Below are 20,651 nucleotides of genomic sequence, written 5' to 3' on the forward strand. Positions count from 1 at the left end.
CATAAGCCTTCAACGGTTCATGTGCGGGTCTCCATCCTTTGTGTGCAGTGAGAATTCAGCTTCAGCTGACAGCAAAGATACTTTATTAATTCTGTACAAATCCAGTGTACTTGAGCCTGTTCAGCCCCCAGGTAACAACGGGATCCTTCTGTAAGAGATAAGTGAAAAGCACAGAATCCCAGCCTGGTTTGTGTTGGAAGGGACCTTAAAGCTCCTCCAGCCCCAACCCCTGCCACGGGCAGGGACCCCTTCCACTGGAGCAGCTTGCTCCAAGCCCCTGTGTCCAACCTGGCCTTGAGCACTGCCAGGGATGGGGCAGCCACAGCTTCTCTGGGCACCCTGTGCCAGCGCCTCAGCACCCTCACAGGGAAGAGCTTCTGCCTAAGAGCTCAGCTCAGTCTCCCCTCGGGCAGGTTCAAGCCATTCCCCTTGGCCTGTCCCTGCAGGCCCTTGTCCCAAGCCCCTCTCCAGGTTCCTGCAGCCCCTTCAGGCACTGGAGCTGCTCTCAGGTCTCATTATCTGACGAGTTGGCTACCAAAGTGAAGGGGATGCGATCTACCAGGAAGCCACCTTTCAGACACCTGGAAATGAGAGGTGATCCCTGAGAGCATCTGCACAGCAATGCTGCCCCTGCGTACACCCCGAGGGGGACGCGGCCGGCACTTGCTGCACTGTGTAAGGGATCAGCAAAGGCAAGGTTAAAGGAAGGATTTTCTCTGCCTTCTTTTCTCTCTGAAAGTGACATTTAAGAGGACCTGGCTTTGGTTTCACACGGGTTAGGCCTTCACCGCCCTGAAGTCCAAAGTGGAAACGCTCCGCAGGGGCTGCCCCATCCCTGGCAGTGCTCAAGGCCAGGTTGGACACAGGGGCTTGGAGCAAGCTGCTCCAGTGGAAGGGGTCCCTGCCCGGGGCAGGGGTTGGGGCTGGAGGCGCTCTGAGGCCCGGAGGGGTCCATGGGCTGCTCCCGCTCCCGGGGAGCGGCTCCCACTCGCTGCCAGCCCAGCTCCGCGCTCCGTGCCACGTGACGGGCCCGGAGAAGGGGGCGTGGCCTGCTTGCTCCGCCCCATCTGACCCCGCCCCCCGGCCAGGCCGGTGCATGCTTGCTGCGCGGCCGCCAGGGGGCGCACTGCCGCCACCGTTTAGCCCCGCCCTTCTGGCGCACGTGCTCCCGGCCCCGCCCGGCGGCGCGGGGGGCACGGGCCTGCCGGCGGCGCGCGGGGGCGGTGCCGTGACGTCACGCACGCACGGCGGCGGTGGCGGGGCGCTCCGTGAGGTCATCGCGCGGCGCGGCGCTGCCCCGGCGGACCCCGCGGCGGGGGGGAGCGGCGGCGGCATGGCCGAGGTGCCGCGGGCCGGGGCCAGCGTGCCGGTGGTGGTGGAGCAGGTGCTGAACGACACCCTGGTGGTGACGCTGAGCCTCGGCGAGCGCCGCTTCACCGGCGTCCTCATCGACTGCACCAAGAAGTACGCACCGGGAGCGGGGGGCGGGAGCGCGGCTGCACCGGGGCGGAGCGGAGCGGAGCGGGGGCCCCGTGCCTCGCCCTTTGTGCGCCCGGCCGGCAACAAAGCGCCCCGGGGTGAGCGGGGCCGTGCGGGTGCCGGGGCTGTCCCGCTGCGGCGGGGCCGGGGCGCTGCGGGGCCGGCAGGGGCCGGGTGACCGTGTCCGTGTCCCCGCTGCCCGCCCGGTCCCCTCGCCGCGGGCACCCGCCGACCTTGCGCCCTTGGGAGGAGGCTGCGGCTCGGCCCGCTCTGGCCCCGCCGCCTCCGGCGCCTCGAGCGGCCCCGCGGGTCCGTCGCGGGGTCCCTGCGGCCTGGTCACCGCGCTGGGGCCGGCACTGCCGGCCAGGTCTGTGCGCCGGTGCCGTGGCCGCCGTTCCCGGGGTCTGCGAGGTCCCTTGGCCCCGTTCCCCGTCCTGCAGCGCCTGTAGCAGCCCCGGGCCTGTGCCACGGCCGGTGCCGAGGTCCCCCGGGAGGGCCCGTCCTTCAGAAGGACGGGGAGCACCCGCACGTGAAGGCTTCATCTCAGCGGCCCGACCTCTAACGCACCTCGCTGGGAGGCGCAGCCGCCCCAGGACTCGCAGCCGGCCCGGGGGCTCCGGTCTGGGCCGCGCTGAGGCTCAGGGGTTGGTTGCTGTCTGCTGGGGGCCCGCATGGCCGGGTGGGTGCTGACGGGGCCCCTCCAGCGTGGCTCTGTGCTTCCCCCCGCAGCCGCGCGGAGCAGGGCGTCCCAGCCTCGTGCACGGGGCTCGTTTAGCTTCGCGTGCCTGCCCCCGACAACCGGAGCCGGATCCTGAGCCGCGCGCCGGCAGCGAGCTCCGTTAGAGCCTCTGAACCCGGCCTGGTGTCCAGTTCCAGCCAACGCGGCGGCGCGAGGCATCTCCTCGGCCGGTTCCAGCTGCCTCTGCCTTCCAACATTCCGGTTGTCTTCCTGCTGCCAGCGTGCACTTCTCATACCTGATCCTTTTCCTCCCTAACTTTTCTCCATGATTTCTTTTTCCTTCTTTCTTCCCCCTGCGGATCCCAGGAATGACCCAATGGGTATTTCCTCACAGGCTTTAAGATGCTTCTGGAGCCCTGGATTACTGGTCTCTGCTGGGACAGGAGATGGGCCATGGCTGCCATGTCGGGACAGTGGGATTGTCTCTGAGGTTTGGTTCTTGTTCTGCTGTCATCCCGTCAACCAGGGGACCTGCAGCTCAGCTGGAGGCTGCCTGGACCTGTGGTGGGGATGCTGCAGCAGCGTCCACCCCACAGACATGCAGTGGGTCAGGGTGGGCAGAACGAGGAGGTGTTGATGTGGTTTGGCTCAGGGGCAGGAGAGCTGCCCCATTGCATCCCTCCTGCCCCAGTAACTGTGGTCTGTACTGGTCAGATTTGTCTGTGGCAGAGGTGAGCCCCAAGGTCACACAGGGGTGGGATTGATGCTGCTCCCTCTTGTCACCTTAACAGCAGCTGACACCTTAGTGTGGTGTTCCGTAGCCCATTGGTACAGCAGCACTGCAGAGGGACAGGGGAGCAGCCTCCACTCAGGGTGCCACCCTGGAACAGGCTCCTCAGGGCTGTGTTTTAGTCCTCTCCTCAGCACATCCCACTCTCCAGAGCCCTGGGAAGGGGACAGCTCTGCTTCCACGAGCCTCTTGCAGCACTGGGGGAGCCTTTCCCCTCTTTGGATGTTCTGCAGAGCAACTGCTGCGGCCACATCGCACGCCTGTGACACATGGTGGCCAACACGTGGCTGCAGAGCTGTGGCCTCTGCTTGTGGCTGTCAACAGGCAGCGTTGTGTGTGAGGTGAGGTCTGGCTGCTGCGGACATAGTGAGGCTGGGTGAGCATGAGGAGCGGGCTGAAAGCCACCTTCTCCCCTGCTGCAGCCCTGCGTTTGGAATGTGGAGGGAAGAATAAATCTCATCCCATGAACAGCAGGATGCAGGAGTCTGTCTGCTCATGGTTGTTGCATAAAGGCTGAGCTGTGTCCCAAAGGCAGTAGGAATTTGTCAGCTTGGTGCTGAACTCTGAAGGCCCCAAAACTAGTTCAGAACAGAGGTTTGGCAGAGATGTTTTCCCTACTCCTCCATATTGTCCTGCTGATGGGGCTGTGACACTCAATGGCCTGTGCCCTTTGTGGAGGTTGCCGTGTGCTCTGCCTGTACCTGCCAGGCAGCAGTCAATGCCATGTGGTAGTGCTGCCCCACTGGAGAGCTGGGGCTGTGTGGGACTGGCAGGAGAGGAGCAACCAGAGTGTGTTGTTTTTCCAGTCCAAAAAGAGGGGAGAACCCCAAAAGAGAGGGGAGTGGAGGGCTGTATGGTGTCTCTCTGTCTTTGTTCTGTGTTCTAAGCTGGTTTTACCATTACACAGGCTCAGGGCAGAGTGGCTGGAAAGCTGCCTGGTGGGAAAGGACCTGGGGGTGTTGGCTGGCTGCACATGAGCAGCTTGTGCCCAGCCAGCCAAGAATTCCACCAGCATCCTGGCCTATATCAGCACCAGTGCGGCAGCAGGGCCAGGGCAGTGCTTGTGCCTCTGCACTGGGCACTGGTTAGGCCACACCTCGAGTCCTGTGTTCAGTTCTGGGCCCCTCACTACGAGAGAGACATTGAGGGGCTGGAGCAGGGCCAGAGAAGGGCACCAGGGGTGGTGCAGGGCCTGGAGCCCAGCAGTGATGGGGAACGGCTGAGGGACCTGGGGGGTTCAGATGGAGAAGAGAAGGCTCAGGGGGGACCTGATGGCTCCCTACAGGTGCCTGACAGGAGGATGGAGCCAGGAGGGGCTGGGCTCTGCTCCCAAGGAACAAGGGATGGGACAAGAGGAACCGGCCTCAAGCTGCCCCAGGGCAGGTTCAGATGGAGCTGAGGAACAATTCCTGCCCCAGAGGGTGCTCAGGCATTGGAACAGGCTGCCCAGGGCAGGGCTGCGGGCACCGGCCCTGCAAGGGCTCACACCCCGTGGAGACGAGGCCTCAGTGCCATGGGGCAGGGGTGGCCTGGGCAGTGCTGGGGTAAGGGTTGGAGTGGATGAGCTTGAAGGGCTTTTCCAAGCTGTCTGGTGCTGTGATTCTGTAGCCCTGCTCCTGCCTGCAGCCCTCTCCTGTGCCTCCAGAGCTGCACAGCACTCCTGCTCACCAGGAGATTTCAGTGCATTTTGACCACAGTTACAGTGGTTTTGGTAACACGATGTGGCAATTTTGTTGCAACTTAACTTAAAATTAGTATTGTTTCACTATGCATGAGTACAAATCAGAGGATGGTGTCTTCCATTCCAGGCAGAGCTTGGACTGAGGTGACTTGTTCCATTTGGCTATTGCTGCCCCAGAACCAGGTGTACAAAGAGGGTGAAATCTCATCCCACAGTATTTCCTGCCCCTCGTCATACCTGCACATGCAGCAGTGCCTCTGATCCGCCAGCTCAAGCAGCTTCATCTTAGCTAGATGGGTTTAGATCTGCACAATCAATAGTGACAGTAAGTGGAAGAAACATGTGAACTGCATCCAGATGTGTGCAGAAACATCTGGGGGGTGTAGGGAGGCTGGTGAAGCTGATGTTGTGTTGCTCCTGGAGGTGATGTGGAGCTGATGCTCCTCCCTGTGCTGCTCCTGGAGCGGTGGGTGTCAGCTGAAGTGTTTCATGCTCCACAGGGGGTGGGAAGGCTTGGGAGCTCAATCCTCTTACCAGGAGCTGTGCCCGCAGGGGGGGGAGCTGCAGGCTGGGCTGAGGGGAGCACGGGTGCCACTCAGGAGCGTTTTAGTGCTCACTACCAGGAGCAGGTAGTGAGGAGGGACAGAGGAACCAAAAGCAGCCGTGGGTGGTGGTGCTGTGGGTGCTGCGGGGACAAGGGAAGAAAGAGGTATGTGTTGGTGACCCCCCTGGAGCTGTTGTTCTTCCCTCTGTGCCTGAGAACAGGGCTGGGGTGCACACGAGCTGGTGGGGAGGCAGGAGAGAGGGCAGAACTCTCTTACCTCTGCGCAGAGCTGGCCTGGTAGGTAGGCACACTGGAAACGGGACGATTGCTCAGCACAACTGCTTCCCTAGCCTTCGGAGGCTCTTCCAGTGGGAAGGGAAAGAGCTAGAGACTCCCTGGCAGCAAGTGTCCATCACCCATGTGCGCCCAGCAACACCCCAGCACACCAGGTAACCCATGGCCGTGTGTGGTGTGCGGGGGCACCCGTGTGGTACCTGGCACAGGTTCCTGGTGTGCTGGCTGGAGCAGGAGCTGCTGCAGGGGTGTAGCTTACCCTGCCTGCCCTGGCTGTGCCTGTAGGAGCGCCCAGTGCAGGCAGCGTGGCTGCAGTGGTGCTGGGTGCTGCTGGGGGTCCTGAGGCAGTGAGGAGGGAGCCGTGAGCTCCCACTGTGGAGGGGTCCCAAGCCACACAGGGCAGGATTTGGCTGCGCGGTCAGCACACCCGGCTGCATGTCCACCATCCCGGCACCCTGTGCCATGGCAGTCTCCTGTTGGATGCTGCGGTGGGATGCAGGGTGCAGTGCTGGGCCACCAGTGTGAGCAGTCCTGCTGCTCCAACGTGATGCAAGACCTGTGGAGATCCTTGTCCCTGCGCAGCCATGGTCCTCCAGGACAGAGCCACTGCCTGGTCCTGAGGAAGCTGTTGCTGCTTAAAATGAATCCTGGTGTGGCCAAATCCATAAAGTAACCAGAATTCATATCCAGGGCTTCGGAAATGACACTACTTTCAGTTGTTTTATGAATGATGCTGACATCTCTGGCTGTACAAACTGTGCTTGCTTCATTGATTGTCATTTGAAAGACACCTACACTCTTGGTTGTCTCTATTTAAAAAACTCTCTTGGAACAAAAGAGTTTTGTTCCAAATTCTGTGGTTTCAGCAGTTTAATCCTCTCCACTCAAACTTGGAGCTTCCCAGTTCAACTGACCTGGCACCTGAGCAGCAGGTCCTGCACTCTTGCTCTCTGAATGATGGTGCAGGGCTTTGCAGAGCACAGGTAACTCTGGTGGGTTTCGTTTCAGAGAAGGGCCGTGACTTGGTACCAGCATCAGGCTCATTCCTGCTTGCTTGGTTTGTGCAGATCTATTTTTAAACTTGGTGGGTGTCTTCATGGAGATCAGGTGAGAGAGATGCAGTCTGTGTTCGACTGAGAAAAGGAGGGTGAAGCTGGTGATCAGAGCCATAGTGAATGGGATCCATGATCCCCGTTCTCCGATGATCTGCTTAAAAAGCCCTGCTCTGTTTTGTGTCTGGTCTCCGATGGATGCTGCTGGGGTGGAGGCACCTCCTTCCCTGTGCCTGGCCAGGTTGGACGGGGCTTGGAGCAAGCTGCTCCAGTGGAAGGGGTCCCTGCCCGTGGCAGGGGTTGGAGCTGGAGGGGCTTTAAGCTCCCTTCCAACACAAACCTCAGTCTGGGATGCTGTGATTTTTAGGGTCCTTCCTACCAGAAAGCAGCGCAGTCTGAGGCAGAGCTGGGCCCTGGGTGCTGGTGTGGAGAGAGGAGGCTCCTCTCCATCAGCAAACCTGCAGCAGTGACTTTGTGCTTCTCTTGCTGAGGGGACGTGTGAGTGAGGGGAAGCCTTCGGCTCCTTCAGCACCCTTCTGCTTAAATGGCTGCCAGAGTCCTCTCCTCAACAGCACCAAGAAGCCTGTCCCTTGCTGGAGGAAAGGCCCTTCCTAAGGGCTGGAAGGAAAATGATGTCCTGTGAGGAGGGCAGTGGGAATGAAGCATCCTAAATTGAAGTGCGTGTTGGGTCTGTGCCTGTTCTCCATCTCTGTGGCTTCTTGGTGGCTCACCCGTACAGTGGTTTGTTACTAAAACTGCTGAGACACCTCCCTGGCTGTGTGCTCTGGGCAGAGCTCTCTGGGCAGCCAAGCACTGCTGTCCTGAGTCAGTGTTTCAGGGCAAATATTTGTCCAAGTGCTGTGTGAGCACAATGTCTCTGGTGTCAGGCCAAGGGCGTAAATTCTGGTGCAGAACCCCAGAGACACGAGTCACAGCTGTGAGTTTCAAAGGGTTTGCTGTCGGCAGTGTCTGTGCAAGACACCGTACCCAGGCCTGGCCAGGCTGTGATGAGCCTTGGCGTTGAACAGCAGCACCTCATCCTTAGCCCTGCTGTCCTGAGGCAGCAGCGTGTATCCCTTACGTTAACAAATCAGGTGCTATGTGGCAAGGCCAGGGCGGAGGAGCAGCGCTGCGGACTGCTGAGCCTGGGGCTCCCAAGTGCAGGTTACCCACCCGAGCTGAGATGTTCAGGTTACAAATGAGAAGCTGGAAATCAGCTGTGCAGGCGCAGGTAGGGAAGGCAGTTTCATAGCTCCCAGAAGGTTTGCGTGATCTGCATCACAGCGCTCCGCCTGCTTCAGCAGCCCGCTGACAGAACAGACTTTAGAGCAGAGCTTTGTGCAGGGTGTTCATGGAAGCAGAGATTTTGATCTCCACACTTCGGTCAGGAGAGTAGAACCATGTCCTCAATCTGAAATGCTGTGAGTTTGTCAGTGGCAGAATCTGCTGCCTTGTCTTAGAAGTCAAGGGAAATAGCAGGGGCAGGCCAAGGGGAATGGCTTGAACCTGCCCGAGGGGAGACTGAGCTGAGCTCTTAGGCAGAAGCTCTTCCCTGTGAGGGTGCTGAGGCGCTGGCACAGGGTGCCCAGAGAAGCTGTGGCTGCCCCATCCCTGGCAGTGCTCAAGGCCAGGTTGGACACAGGGGCTTGGAGCAAGCTGCTCCAGTGGAAGGGGTCCTGCCCGTGGCAGGGGTTGGATCTGGAGGAGCTTTCAGGTCCCTTCCAACCCAAACCAGGCTGGGGTTCTATGAAATGTGTGTTCTCAGTGTGCTGCAGCTGTGGGAGGGTTGATCGGTTGGTTTGACAGCAGCATGTTTGCTGTGCACAGTGTTCCCAGAGAAGCACCTTTCAGACACCTGACTCCGTGTCTCTTTCCCTCCCTTTCCTTCTCACCCATTCCAGGTCTGGCTTGTTCTGCCTCCCGTCCTCCTTCCCCAAGCCTGACGACCCTCCTGCTGACGCCTGCGCTAACGGGGTCGCTGCTGGAGCTGCTGTGCCGGGGGTGACGGAGCCGCTGCCCGCTGCAGAGAAGCCGCCCCCAGGAGCCGGTGATGAGCAAGTGCCGCCGCTGCTGCCCCCCCCCAGCCTCCCGCCGTACCCCCCGTACTTCGAGGGTGCCCCGTTCCCGCGGCCGCTGTGGCTGCGGCACACGTACCACCAGTGGGTCCCGCAGCCGCCGCCGCGCACCATCAAGAGGACGAGGCGGCGGCTGTCACGGAACAGGGACCCGGGCAGGCTCATCATGAGCACCATCAGGCTGCGGCCGCGGCAGGTCCTGTGCGAGAAGTGCAAGAACACCCTGAACCCGGAGGATGCCAGCGCCAGCAGGCAGAACGTCAAAACCAGGAGGAAGCTGAGCATCCAGGACAAGGAGCAGAAGAAGCACGGCGATGCTGAGTACATGGAGAAAAGGAACAAAAGGGAGAAGAGAGAGGATGACAAGTTCTCTGGGGAGCTAGTGCATCGAACGCCCGTCATCAAAATATCCTACAGCACTCCACAGGGGAAGGGCGAGGTTGTCAAAATCCCTTCCCGGGTGCACGGCTCAGTGAAACCCTTTTGTGCAGAGCGGACGGTGCAGAACGGAGGGGAGGACCAAGAGGAGACCAGGGACTCCGAACGGTGTCGAGAAACCAAATGTTTCCTGGACAAGTCAGCAGGCAGCCAGCTTGCTTCCATTCCAAAGTTGAAGCTCACACGGCCAGTGCATTCCAGTGCGGATGTCCCACCCCCAAAGATCCGGCTCAAGCCCCATCGCATCAATGACGGTCAGAATGTTTCAATCTACAAGGCAGAACTTATTGATGAAATCAATGTCCTTCAGAACAGCAGGGAGTCCAACCCCAGCGCCTTCTACAATGACGAATCCACAGACAGAAGTTTAGCTGAGGTGTCTTCAGGGAGTTCAGGTGAAGACGAGGACTTTAAAAGGTTTCCCCAAGGTAAAGATGGACACGATAACTTGGCTTTCCTTATGAATTATCGTAAAAGAAAAGCAGACTCTTCTAGCTTATCAGTGTGTAGTAATGACAGTCTGGATGAGTCCAAGTCTTCCAGTTCAGAGGTAACATCGCCAGAGATGTGTGACTTTCTGCCTGGGGATGATGCATCTGTCTCCTCATCTTCAAAAGATGAGCGTAAAATTGTGCCACCGCTGACGGTCCGGCTGCACACCCAGAGCGTGTCCAGGTGCGTCACAGAGGACGGAAGAACTGTTTCGGTGGGGGATATAGTTTGGGGTAAGATTCATGGGTTTCCGTGGTGGCCAGCGCGTGTGCTTGACATAAACCTCAGCCAGAAGGAGAACGGGGAGCCCTCATGGCGAGAAGCTAAAGTGTCCTGGTTTGGTTCTCCAACGACTTCGTTCTTATCTGTCTCAAAACTCTCTCCTTTCTCGGAGTTTTTCAAACTGAGGTTTAACCGCAAGAAGAAAGGGATGTATCGGAAAGCTATCACAGAGGCTGCCAAGGCAGTGGAGCATCTGACTCCAGAAATCAGAGATCTCTTAACACAGTTTGAGACATAACTTTGCCTCCAGTATCAGGTGAGTGCTTCGGAGCTAATGCTCCCCATGGAAAAGCTCCTCGTGTGTTTTAATCCACTGTTTGTTTGCATTCACTTTTCCATAAATCCCGAGGTTGACAGTTATTAAATGCCTGGCTGTTGGTTGGTGCTGGTGATTTCAGAGGGGGTAAGAAGCTTTTGTTCAAAACCTTTGGGGGGACCATGGGAGTTGGAACCTAGAGAGTGTACAAAGAAGTGGACACGTGAGGAAGCAAGCATCAAAGAGCTACTAGAGCCGTAGTGATGTTTCAGTGCCACTGTGGCAGGTATTGAGGGTGTTTTGTATGGGTCAGAACTAATCCTGAGTGCCTGGAGGGCAAATTGCTGCTGGACTTTAAATTGCTGGGAAATAGCTTTTGGTTCAAAGAACTAAAGCTCTTCTTGGAGCTGAGATTATATTTATCATCCCTAGGTACTGGTGCCCAGCAATTACCCATAGCAGTTGAGGCCCTTGGAGGCCCTTTGCTCCACTGCACTTTTTCTGACCCTCCAATATGGCCATATGTAGTGAAGGGACAAGAGGTAATGGGTTTAAACTGAAACAGGGGAAGTTCAGGCTGGATCTAAGGCAGAAGCTCTTCCCTGTGAGGGTGCTGAGGCGCTGGCACAGGGTGCCCAGAGAAGCTGTGGCTGCCCCATCCCTGGCAGTGCTCAAGGCCAGGTTGGACACAGGGGCTTGGAGCAAGCTGCTCCAGTGGAAGGGGTCCCTGCCCGTGGCAGGGGTTGGAGCTGGAGGAGCTTTAAGGTCCCTGCCAACACGAGCAATGGCTGTGAGTCTACGGTACGGATTTCTTATGAAGGCATTTTATGGCTCTCCAGAATGGTCATACCAGAACGCAGCCTTGATTGAACCATTATTCAGTATTTCTCCCAGCACTTGAGGTTTTGTGCCTGAAGTGTCCATGTGTTGCTGGGGAGCAGCCTGGATCATCAAATTAAATCTGTTTGGGCTTCATCTCTTTGTTTAAGGACAGGCAGACGTGGGAGCTGGTTCTTTGTGAGTGCCTTCACGTTTGCTGCAAGCATGGAGGGGGATGGGACACCCTCTCATCAAACAGTCAGAACTGCCCAGGGCGAGAGCTTGGTACCTAAACACACAGGATGTGGTGTGCGCAGGAGTAGAAACACATCTGGAGTTAGTTCCAGGTGATGCTGCCTCTACTGCAGTACTCTTGGTGAAGTCCATGTGGGAAATCCAGCAGCTCGAATGGGATCTGGAAGCATTTCACAACCTTCCAGCCATCACTATCTGGACAAGATCTCATCTGTGATACTGCTGAAAAAGGGGAGGGATTAACTCCTTTCTGAAAACCATAACTAATCATTAGGAGGAGCCTTGTTCTCAGAGGTCTTGTTTTATACAGGGGGTTCGTTATGTTGTCCCCCAAATCTTTCTGCTCGTCTTCATGTTTGAAGGGCTGTGTGTACCCAAGCCAGCACTGCTCCTGTTGTAGGCTGTTCTTTATCTAAGCAGTGGGACTGTGATGGTCAGTGCTCCTGTGATGGTCAGTGCTCATGTAATCCTGGAGGGAAAATGGACTTTTTTTGTACCCTCTGTCATGGGACTTCACCGCTTGCTTAAGTGTAATGAAGGACTTGCCTTGCTTGAGTTACTGCTCCAACTTAGCAAGTCTGGATGTAAGTGTGGTATATTCATCCTCTGTGCTCAAGGTGTCTGGAAAGCTGGACATTCAAGCGAGTAAAAATGTAACTGCAGCAGCAGCATTTAAGCTTCATCCTTAATCTTGGCCCTTCAAATGCAGCTTAACTCTGGGTAAAGACTTCATTATATCAAGAGCGTTTGGATTGCACCCAAATTCCTATTAGCTAGAGCTGGAGTATAAATAAACCTGATGCCCAGAATGTGCTGTCCTTGCCAGTGGGAGAATCATGCTCAAAATCTATCGCTCCTTTACGGACAGTGCTCTATTTAAAGGAGCAGCAGAGCCTCATCTTTCTCCTGAACTCTCTTGGTGTGTGTACGTGCAGTTTGGGAAGCAGAGAGGACGCTGTTGCTGTTACTGACAGCTCTGCTGTCCTGGGCTCCGCTGGGCTGGTGTGCCACATCTGGTGGCCTCTGCGGAGGGCAAGGGGCAGGGGGGAGCAGCAGCTCGTGCTCAGCAGTCAGATTGGCCATGCCAGTCAGTCCGTGTGGAGCAGGAAAGCGTGTGGCCAAGAGGAGCCCAGAGTCCAGTTGAAATGGGAGGATGTTTGCCTGGTCACACATTTTAGCCTAAGGAAAACACTGCCTGTTCTTACCAGTAGGACCAGTGCTGATGTGGTGCTGATGATGAGACCTGGGCACAAGATGCAGGATGGAAGGCTGTAGGGCAGGGCCTCAAGAAGGAGTAGACCTGGATTAGTGCAGGCACAGGGGGTATCTGAGCTATTGGTACAGAGAAGGGGCAAAGCAGGTCTGTAAACTGGGGGAAAGAAGAACGTGTTGAGAATGACAAGAAACTGCTGCGATGGGCTGCACTAGACCAGACCCTTCCTTCCCTCTGTACTCTTCAGGCAAATCTCTGCTGTCCATATGAGTATATAAGAACATTTAACACGTCACCATTGCAGTGGCCTCCTTCAGCTGGATTTCCACAGGTGATGTTCTGCTTTACGAGTGTCTGAGGGAAGCTGCCACCAGTCCGGAAGTGATGTAGTAGCTGGAGAAACAACTGCAGTTGCTCAAAACTAGAGCAGCAGAACAAAACAAATTCTGTGCTGCGTGTGCCACATGTGCGTGGGGTCTCGGTGGGACCAGGGTGTCCAGTGTTCAGTACATCACTTACACATCAACTCGTTATTTCAGAGACCTGCCCTGTACCTAGTTCTCTCCCTTCAGGAGGATTGAATTTCATCGCTTTCCTTGAATTTCCCTAAGCAGAACTGAAATGTTCCCTTCAGTTGCTCATCAACTGTTCTTTCCTGAAGGATACAGCTTCAGTTTTCACTAAGGCTTGCAATTCCCAAGTCCCAGGAGCACCATGTCACTTGGGCTGCATGTCCAGCCTTGTACCTGTTAACGTGGTTTCTCAGAGCAGGCATCAGCCTGGTAATATTGCACATTTCTGCTGTAAAATCCATGGTGCTGTGCCTTTGCTGGCAGCACCAGGGCTTGTTACTGTTAGCACAGAGCCAGACCAAGAGTGCAGTTACTAGAAAAACATACAAACAATCCAGGTAATTCGTGGATGCACACAAGTGGTAGCAGCCGGGGCTGGTGTGATCATGTTATGGGTTTAGTATTTTGTCCTTATAGTTTTTTGCACAGAAAATACTTTTACTACAGCCCTATCACTGATGGGTGAAACAAGGCCTCTGCAGGAACAGCAGGCAGACCAGCAGCCTGGAACTCAGATGGACTCCTGGTTAAAGCAGTGCCAGGACGAGAATGCCACTGAGCATCCTCTTGCTGCTGCTTGCAGCCTGTGCTCATGTGTGATGCTGAGAGCCGCACGCTGCTGGTGCTGCATGCTGGTGAGGGTGCTGGTCCGGCAGGGATGGGGCACTCAGCAGGCTGAGCAAACCCAGCAGCACTGCAAGGCTGTGCTCTGTGCTCCCTGACTGGCTCCTCACCAGATCTCCCTGCCCACAGCCCTGTCATGCACTAAAACCTGGCAAATCTGCTTGTGGATTCTCATGCACATCTCTGCATGAATCAAGCCTGCAATCTGTGCATGCATTTGCTTTTGCAGCCTGGAAGATCCTTTATTCCTCCTCCCTTTCTTTATCCCTTCTACCCCCAAGCTGTGGAACTGTAACCTGTAACAGAACCATTGGAAGGTTTTGATTTTGCTGCTCTTACCTTAATAGAGCCTCAGTATCAGTTCCTTTAGCCTTTCATCACCAAAAGCTACTATGTACAGTAAAACCAAAGCCTATTGCATACTTGCTATATATAGTAAGCTCTAACGTAAAATTTGGAACGCCGGGTTATGACTTCACCTCCAAAGTTGTTCAGGGCTCTGTATGTGCATGTAGCCAGTGCTGCTTGCCAGCAGTTTATGAAGCAACATAAATCACTCTGCTTTTTCCCTTTGCCTCTTCTGCTCTAGCAGGGGCACAGGCGGTGTCTGGCGTCACACAGTGATGTTTGCTGTGGTAGCTCAGGTTGTAAAAAACACCTTCCTGCTCACGTGAAGTGTTTCAGCCCAAAGATGGATGCTTGAGATGTTTCTTGGCCTGGTTTCTGGATGGTTCAGTCAACTCACACCAAGCATCCAACTTAATTACTGCTTCTCAGTCTTCCTCCAAACACTGGGAGTCGGCGTCTCTGCATACTAATGCAAAGCAGGAGAACAAGTCTGAAATAGCCTGCACTGCGTACTTGGGTGTCTGAGCTGCGCCGCTGGTGACATCCCACTGCTCGGCCTGTTCCCAAAAGCACTCGTCCCTTTGCTTTGTGACTGCTGTGGCTGCGTTTGGAGACACATGGGTCTGTGCTGTGGTGCTGCTCCTGCCTCTGCCATCTGCTGCCCCTCTGTGCCTCCGCTCCCTGCCCCAGACCCATTCCAGGCCCGGTGCCACGGGCCATCCACTGCTATTTCTGACTGCACAGGGGCTGTGCAGATGCCCGGGAATGGGCTCTGGTTATGTGAGCTGCAGCTGCCCGAGGAGATGCGCATCAGCCGCAGGGCTTAGCAGCTCCCCTGGAGGCTGTGCTCTGGACAGAGGGTGGCTGAGCCCATGGGGAGCTGTAGGCACCGCGGGCTGTGCTGTGCCCCTGGGCAGCGGGCGGTGCCTGTCCCTCCATGGTGCCACCAGCCTGCTTGGTGCCCGTTGGATCCGTGCAGGAGCAGGGGCTGTGCTGGATCTTGGGGTACTTACGGAGGAGTGTGCAGGCGGCCAGGCCCTGCAGAGCAGCCCCATCCGCAGCACTGGCTGCTTCCGTGAGGAGGAGAGAGCTCTGGTCAAAGAGCCTGGAAACTTGTTTCTTCAGAGCTTTAGGAACGAATGTCAAAATGGAGTTCCCAGCTTTCCTAGGATTGTATTTATTTACTTGTTTGGGTTTTCAACTCAGATGGAGGTGGTTAAACTGCAGCTACAACCCACCTGTGCTCACTGAGCATGGGAGTTGGGCAGGGAGGGACCTTGGGCAGGGGCTGGGGAAGCCCTTGCTGCAGGAGTCCTCTTGTCAGTGGGTCAGGCTCTACAGTTTGTCCTAATTCTGTTGCAGTTGAGCAACCTGGAAAAGGCTCCTTAAGGGGAGACCTTGGAGCAGCTCCAGTGCCTGAAGGGGCTGTAGGAAGCCTGGAGAGGGGCTTGGGACAAGGGCCTGTAGGGACAGGCCAAGGGGAATGGCTTGAACCTGCCCGAGGGGAGACTGAGCTGAGCTCTTAGGCAGAAGCTCTTCCCTGTGAGGGTGCTGAGGCGCTGGCACAGGGTGCCCAGAGAAGCTGTGGCTGCCCCATCCCTGGCAGTGCTCAAGGCCAGGTTGGACACAGGGGCTTGGAGCAAGCTGCTCCAGTGGAAGGGGTCCCTGCCTGTGGCAGGGGTTGGAACTGGGTGAGCTTTGAGGTCCCTTCCAACACAAACCAGGCTGGGATTCCACAATCTCATGTCCAGCAATGATGATGGTGATAGGGCTTAATACCTTGACTTTCTGGAGTGCAGTCCCCATACCCCAAATCTCCAGCTCTCCAGTCAGTTTTAGGGTGCTCTCTTGCTTCTCCTGGTGCCATCTGTGCCCTGGACCCATAGCAAGGTGGAATCCTGATGCCTGTCCCGTGTGTCAGGGCTGTGTCTCTTCCCTGTGCTAAGGCTGTCGGGTTGGTCCTGGTGCCCGTGGGCAGCAGGAGGCTCTTTGTGCTCCTGTCCCTATGGATGCAGGATGGAGCAAAGGTCCACGTGTGGCTCCTCCACCTGCATGAGTGAATGTGACTCCACTGGCCTGAGCAGGAGGGTCACAAATGCTCCCCTGAACCTTCCCCCATGAGCTCCATCAGCTGCCTGCAGTACCTGTGTTACCGTCTCTGGGGATCATGTCTCTGAAAGGGAGGATCTGGGCAGTTTTAATGGAGGCTTTTTTCCAACAAGTTGATTAATTTCTGCAGGAGTTACTGCTTTTAACTGCCAGGGCAGTTCCTGTTGAACCTGTGTGAGGTTCATGCTATTGCAGGATCAGACAGAACTGTTTACTTTATAAAGCGTGTTTCCTGTGTGCTCTGTGCAGCACAAGGAATGGACTGTAGCAGGATTACTGGCTTGACTTCCTCCTGAATGATGACTTGCTCTGTTGGCTCATGCCAATACCCTGAGTCTTTTTCCATGCAGAAAGCAGAAGCCCCTTGAACCTGATCCCAGATTTTCACGGGGGTGCTCAGGTGATGGAGTGGAGCACAGGAGAGCGCGGCTGCAGCCTCGCTGAAGCCACCTGTGCCCTGATGCCTGGGGGGCCGGAGGTGGTTCCAGCACCCCATGGATGGGTCAGGGGTGGGGTCCCGGCCCTCCTCCTGCCGGAGGGCAGCACAGGAATGAGGGACGGGTTTCCCCAGACTGCTGCCAGCAGCAGCCTCTGCCCTTCCGCTTGCTGGCTGCTGAGCCCTGTCTGCAGGAGCAGAGCCCTGCAGGGGCCAGGCTGCTGCCTGTCAGAGCTCCTTGCAGTGCCCTGGTCCCATCCCTCCTCTGCAGGGCTTGCTCCCCCTGAGCTTGCGCTGGGGCTGCTTCACTGCCCTTCCCGAGGGGAGATGTCTGGAGGAAGAGTGATTGGCAGTGCTGTTAATGGCGTATGAGCCGGAAATATCCCTCAAAGTAAGGTGCTTGTGGGGAGGAAATGAGGAGGCTTCATGGGGCTGTCACTTCCCAACCTGCCAGGACACGCAGGTTAGCCAGGGCTTGCTGCGCTCACAGGGCTGTGGTGGCAGAGGGCTCCATGCCACGGCACTCCAGCTTCCCAGAGGAGCCATGTGCAGGAGGTGGGTCCCTGACTCCAGCCTGTGTCCTGGTCTTCACTTGGAGCTGGTCTGTGAGTGCTGGTGGAGGTGGCGCAGCCCTGGATCCCCAGCACACGCAGGAACCTCCTCGGTGCTGTGCTCATGAAGGCAAAAGGCCCAGGCCTGGGATGCAACCTGTGCCATGGAAGGGTGCTGAGTATGTCCTGTGCCTTGTCCTGAAGTGTCCAGGCACGAGTCTCCTGAGCAGGGCAGAGCTGGAGCGAGCAGGATCCCCATGCACCAGCAGTAATCCCAGCCTGGTTTGTGTTAGAAGGGATCTTAAAGCTCATCCAGCCCCAACCCCTGCCACGGGCAGGGACCCCTTCCACTGGAGCAGCTTGCTCCAAGCCCCTGTGTCCAACCTGGCCTTGAGCACTGCCAGGGATGGGGCAGTAATCTCAGCAGATAAATCAGTTTTCTGCACTCTGCCACAGCTGTTAAATGAGAATTTGTGAATGGCTTTATTTGATCCAAAACTTTGGGGTTTTATTATGAATAAGCACTTGGCTTCAGCAGAGTTTCCTTGGCTTTCCTTCTGACATCCAGCTCAGCACATGGGCTGCTGGATCATGCCATTGCCCTGAGTCAGTCGGCCTGTTATGTGTCGATTACTCATACAGGTATTGATGCTGCAGCAGTGTCGTGTTTGATCTCCAGCATGGAGCAGCGGCTTTTGCAGGTTTATTTAACGTATCCCCCAGGTTTTCCAGCAGTGAGGTGGGAGTGCCGGAGCCGCCATCGCTGTGTTGCTTCTCCTGGGGGCATGCTGGAAACTCCTGGTTCTGCTCCTGGTTGTTTAGAACAGACCCTGAGCTCTTGCAGGGATTGCCTCTGGGGCTGCAGAGCACTGTGTGTCCAGGACGTGCACCCATCCATCCACAGGCACAGAGGAGGAGGGGAGGAGGTTTGACACTGCAGGACGTGGCACATCTGTTGTTCTAAAGCAGTGTGGGGTTTTGCCATTAACACCAACTTTCTGCTCCAGGGAAGAGAATCCCTCATCTTTGTCCCCAGGTCATCTCAGTGGGCAGCCGTGGTTCAGCCGCATTCCTGTACCAGATCCCCATCCCGTTCCTCTGCCCGGGAAGGACAGCATCTGCCCCGGTGCAGCCAGAAGCCTTCACCGGGGGGTGGTTTGGCATCGTGCTCTTGTGCTGCTTCCTTCCTCAAAGTGTGACAGTCCCAAAGAATAAAACCTGCCTGAGGGCTGGCTGCTCCTCCACAGGGAGCTGCACCTTTCCCTGGTTAGACCAAACATTCCCAAGCTGTAACCTGTCCCTAAGGGGTCAGCTTTCTGCAAAAACCATGGGACGGCCATTCTGCCCATGGACCTCACTGAGGCTTTGGTAGGTGCCAGGTAATAAGCTGTGAGTCTGTTGTGTGCTCTTGAAAACCTCCCCATCCATCGGAAGGCAAGTGAATAGATTCTTCTGCAAGATCAAGTATAAATTTATACTCCATCCACTGTAGGTAATAGAGCCTCGTTGGGAATTATCCCAGATTCCTAGGAGCATAATGGGTCAAGTGCATGAAACCTGGTAGCAGTCCTCCTCTGGAATGTAGGGGTTAGGGCATTTGCGGTGCACTGGATCAGCTCTTTAGGTCTCAGCTGTACGGTGATACTGCAGATCCTTCTGGATGCTGAGTCTGGGCAGATCAGTGTTGCTTTGGTTCCATGCCCACAGCAGAGCTGCTGCTGCAGTTTCAGCAGCGCTGGGAATGTGATCATCTTCCTGTATTTGCTGCTGTGTTCTTGGCTTTTATTGTGCTCTGTATTTGTAAGTGAGGGGTTTTTAAAGGTCTTTGATCTTTTGCTCATAGCAGTAATCCTGTTTGTCAGGAACATGGGTTTGAGCCTGCGTGTCCTGTGGCTCGTTTGGCAGGGACGTGGGTTAGGGCTGGTCGGGCTTTTGAACTGACTCGAACTGATTTAGATGAGAAATTAGCAAGGAGTTCTTTGCCTAAGAGCTCTGCCTAAGAGCTCATCCCAATCTCCCCTCGGGCAGGTTCAAGCCATTCCCCTTGGCCTGTCCCTACAGGCCCCTGGCCAAAGCCCCTCCCCAGGTTTCTTGTAGCTCCTTTAGGCACTGAGCGCTGTTCTAAAGCCTCCCCTGATCCGGGCACCGCAGCAGCAATAGATGTCTTCAGCCATTGCAGGTACTTGGAACAGCTTCTGTGCAGTTTGTTCTCAAGGGGAGAATAATCCTATTTCGTAGGTAGTGTTAGAAAGGCAGAGGCAGATGTTCTTCACGTGGTGTGTTGTGCAGGGCCGCGTGGCAGATTAACCCGCGGTAACCCACCCCGAACGGGGCTCGGTCTTCAAGGCAGAGACTGAGGATTCGTTATCGTCACTGAGCTCCATATCGTGGCTGTCTTGGAGAAAATTCCTGCCCTTGCTCCGGGTTTGTTCCCTTGACAAAGCTTGTCCTGATGCTGTGGGTGCTGCTGGTGCTGCCAGCCAGGAGCTGGAGCATTCCTGGCTGTGCGTAGAGGACAGCCAGGCATGAGCCTGGTGCTGCCGCCGGCCCTGCGCTCCCTAACCTCTCCCTCTCGCTTTCTTCAAGGTATCAGAAGCCAGAGCCCAGCTGTTCTCCAGAGGGCCACCAGTCTGTGAGGAGCCAGGAGAGGCCGGAGGGTCCGTGCGCGCGGCAGGAGGACGCGGCGCGTTCCCTGTCACACGCTGCTTTGCACCGGGGACGGGGACGGGCACCGGCAGGAGGCTCTTCTGGTGCGAGGCTGGTGGGAAGGTCTGGAGGATGTCTCACCCTAGCATGAGGATTTGACCAGTCACACAGCAGTGAACTGGGAGAACAGCAAAACCCACAACCCGGAATGTATTTATTACGTCAAAGTTAGCTATTCTTGATAACCCCCCCAGATTATTGCTGCTGCTGCTTATTTTACTTACAGATTTCACACACTCGTTCATTTTAAAGCTACCAAACTTTTCCTCAATACTGTACTCCAAGAAGTGTAATTGGAGCAGGACATGCAATAGAATGAAATCATTGTAGTGTCTTAAGTACCATGGACTCACTTTTGTGTCTATTAAACCTTGGAAGATGTGCAACACGGAACTATGTGGCTGTCATTGCGTGTGTTAAAGCTGCTTCGTGTCATTCACTGCAGAGCTGAGGGAACGGGTGTTATCAGGTAGGTGAACAAGCTGTCACCAGGTACCTTGGATGGTGTGTCCCACTGTGTGCTTTCAGTTTTGTGGCTCCAGTTGGAGAGTGAAATGATGTTCTGAACTCACTTGTGTTCGCACCAGGTCAGTGAGAGTCATTTAAGGCCCCTTGAGCACATGGTGTTGGATAGGAAGGATTTTCATCCTTACACATGACTGGAGATGGTTAGCAGGCTTTAAAAACCAGAAAACAGCCTACGGGTTCGGTACCAGCTTTAGAGCACGAATGGATGACAGGCTGAAGTGAGCTATGGACAAGCTTTTGAAACTCTTATCTATTAATTTCTGGGCCTTGGACAAGCCTTTGAAACTGTCTCAGTTCATTTTGGGGGTTTGCGTTAGTTTTGCCTTGGATTCCCTCAGCCTAAAAGCATTAGTGTGTGGTAATCTGCTCTTTCTGATGCTGGAGAAAGCAGCTCCGAGTTGTCCCTGCTGGGTGACAGCTTGCCTGCA

The 20,651-nt window shown here is 56.0% G+C and overlaps 1 protein-coding gene across 2 annotated transcripts in view; it reads left to right on the forward strand.

Moving 5' to 3' along the window:
• Positions 1-1,292: 1,292 nt before the first annotated feature.
• PWWP2B (PWWP domain containing 2B) overlaps positions 1,293-20,651 on the forward strand; it is a 44,421-nt gene continuing 25,062 nt past the window's right edge. Inside the window, exons 1-3 of one of the 2 annotated variants that reach the window (XM_065672507.1) lie at positions 1,293-1,464; positions 8,421-10,062; positions 19,576-20,088. In XM_065672507.1, the coding sequence (XP_065528579.1) occupies positions 1,334-1,464; positions 8,421-10,044 (1,755 nt within the window). In that variant the 5' untranslated portion in view covers positions 1,293-1,333 and the 3' untranslated portion in view covers positions 10,045-10,062; positions 19,576-20,088. Of the gene's footprint in view, positions 1,465-8,420; positions 10,063-19,575; positions 20,089-20,651 lie in introns of those variants that run through there. The other variant, XM_065672508.1, reaches the window with a different exon arrangement.

The sequence above is a fragment of the Lathamus discolor genome, chromosome 3, assembly GCF_037157495.1.
Source record: "Lathamus discolor isolate bLatDis1 chromosome 3, bLatDis1.hap1, whole genome shotgun sequence".
Classification (NCBI taxonomy): domain Eukaryota; kingdom Metazoa; phylum Chordata; class Aves; order Psittaciformes; family Psittacidae; genus Lathamus; species Lathamus discolor.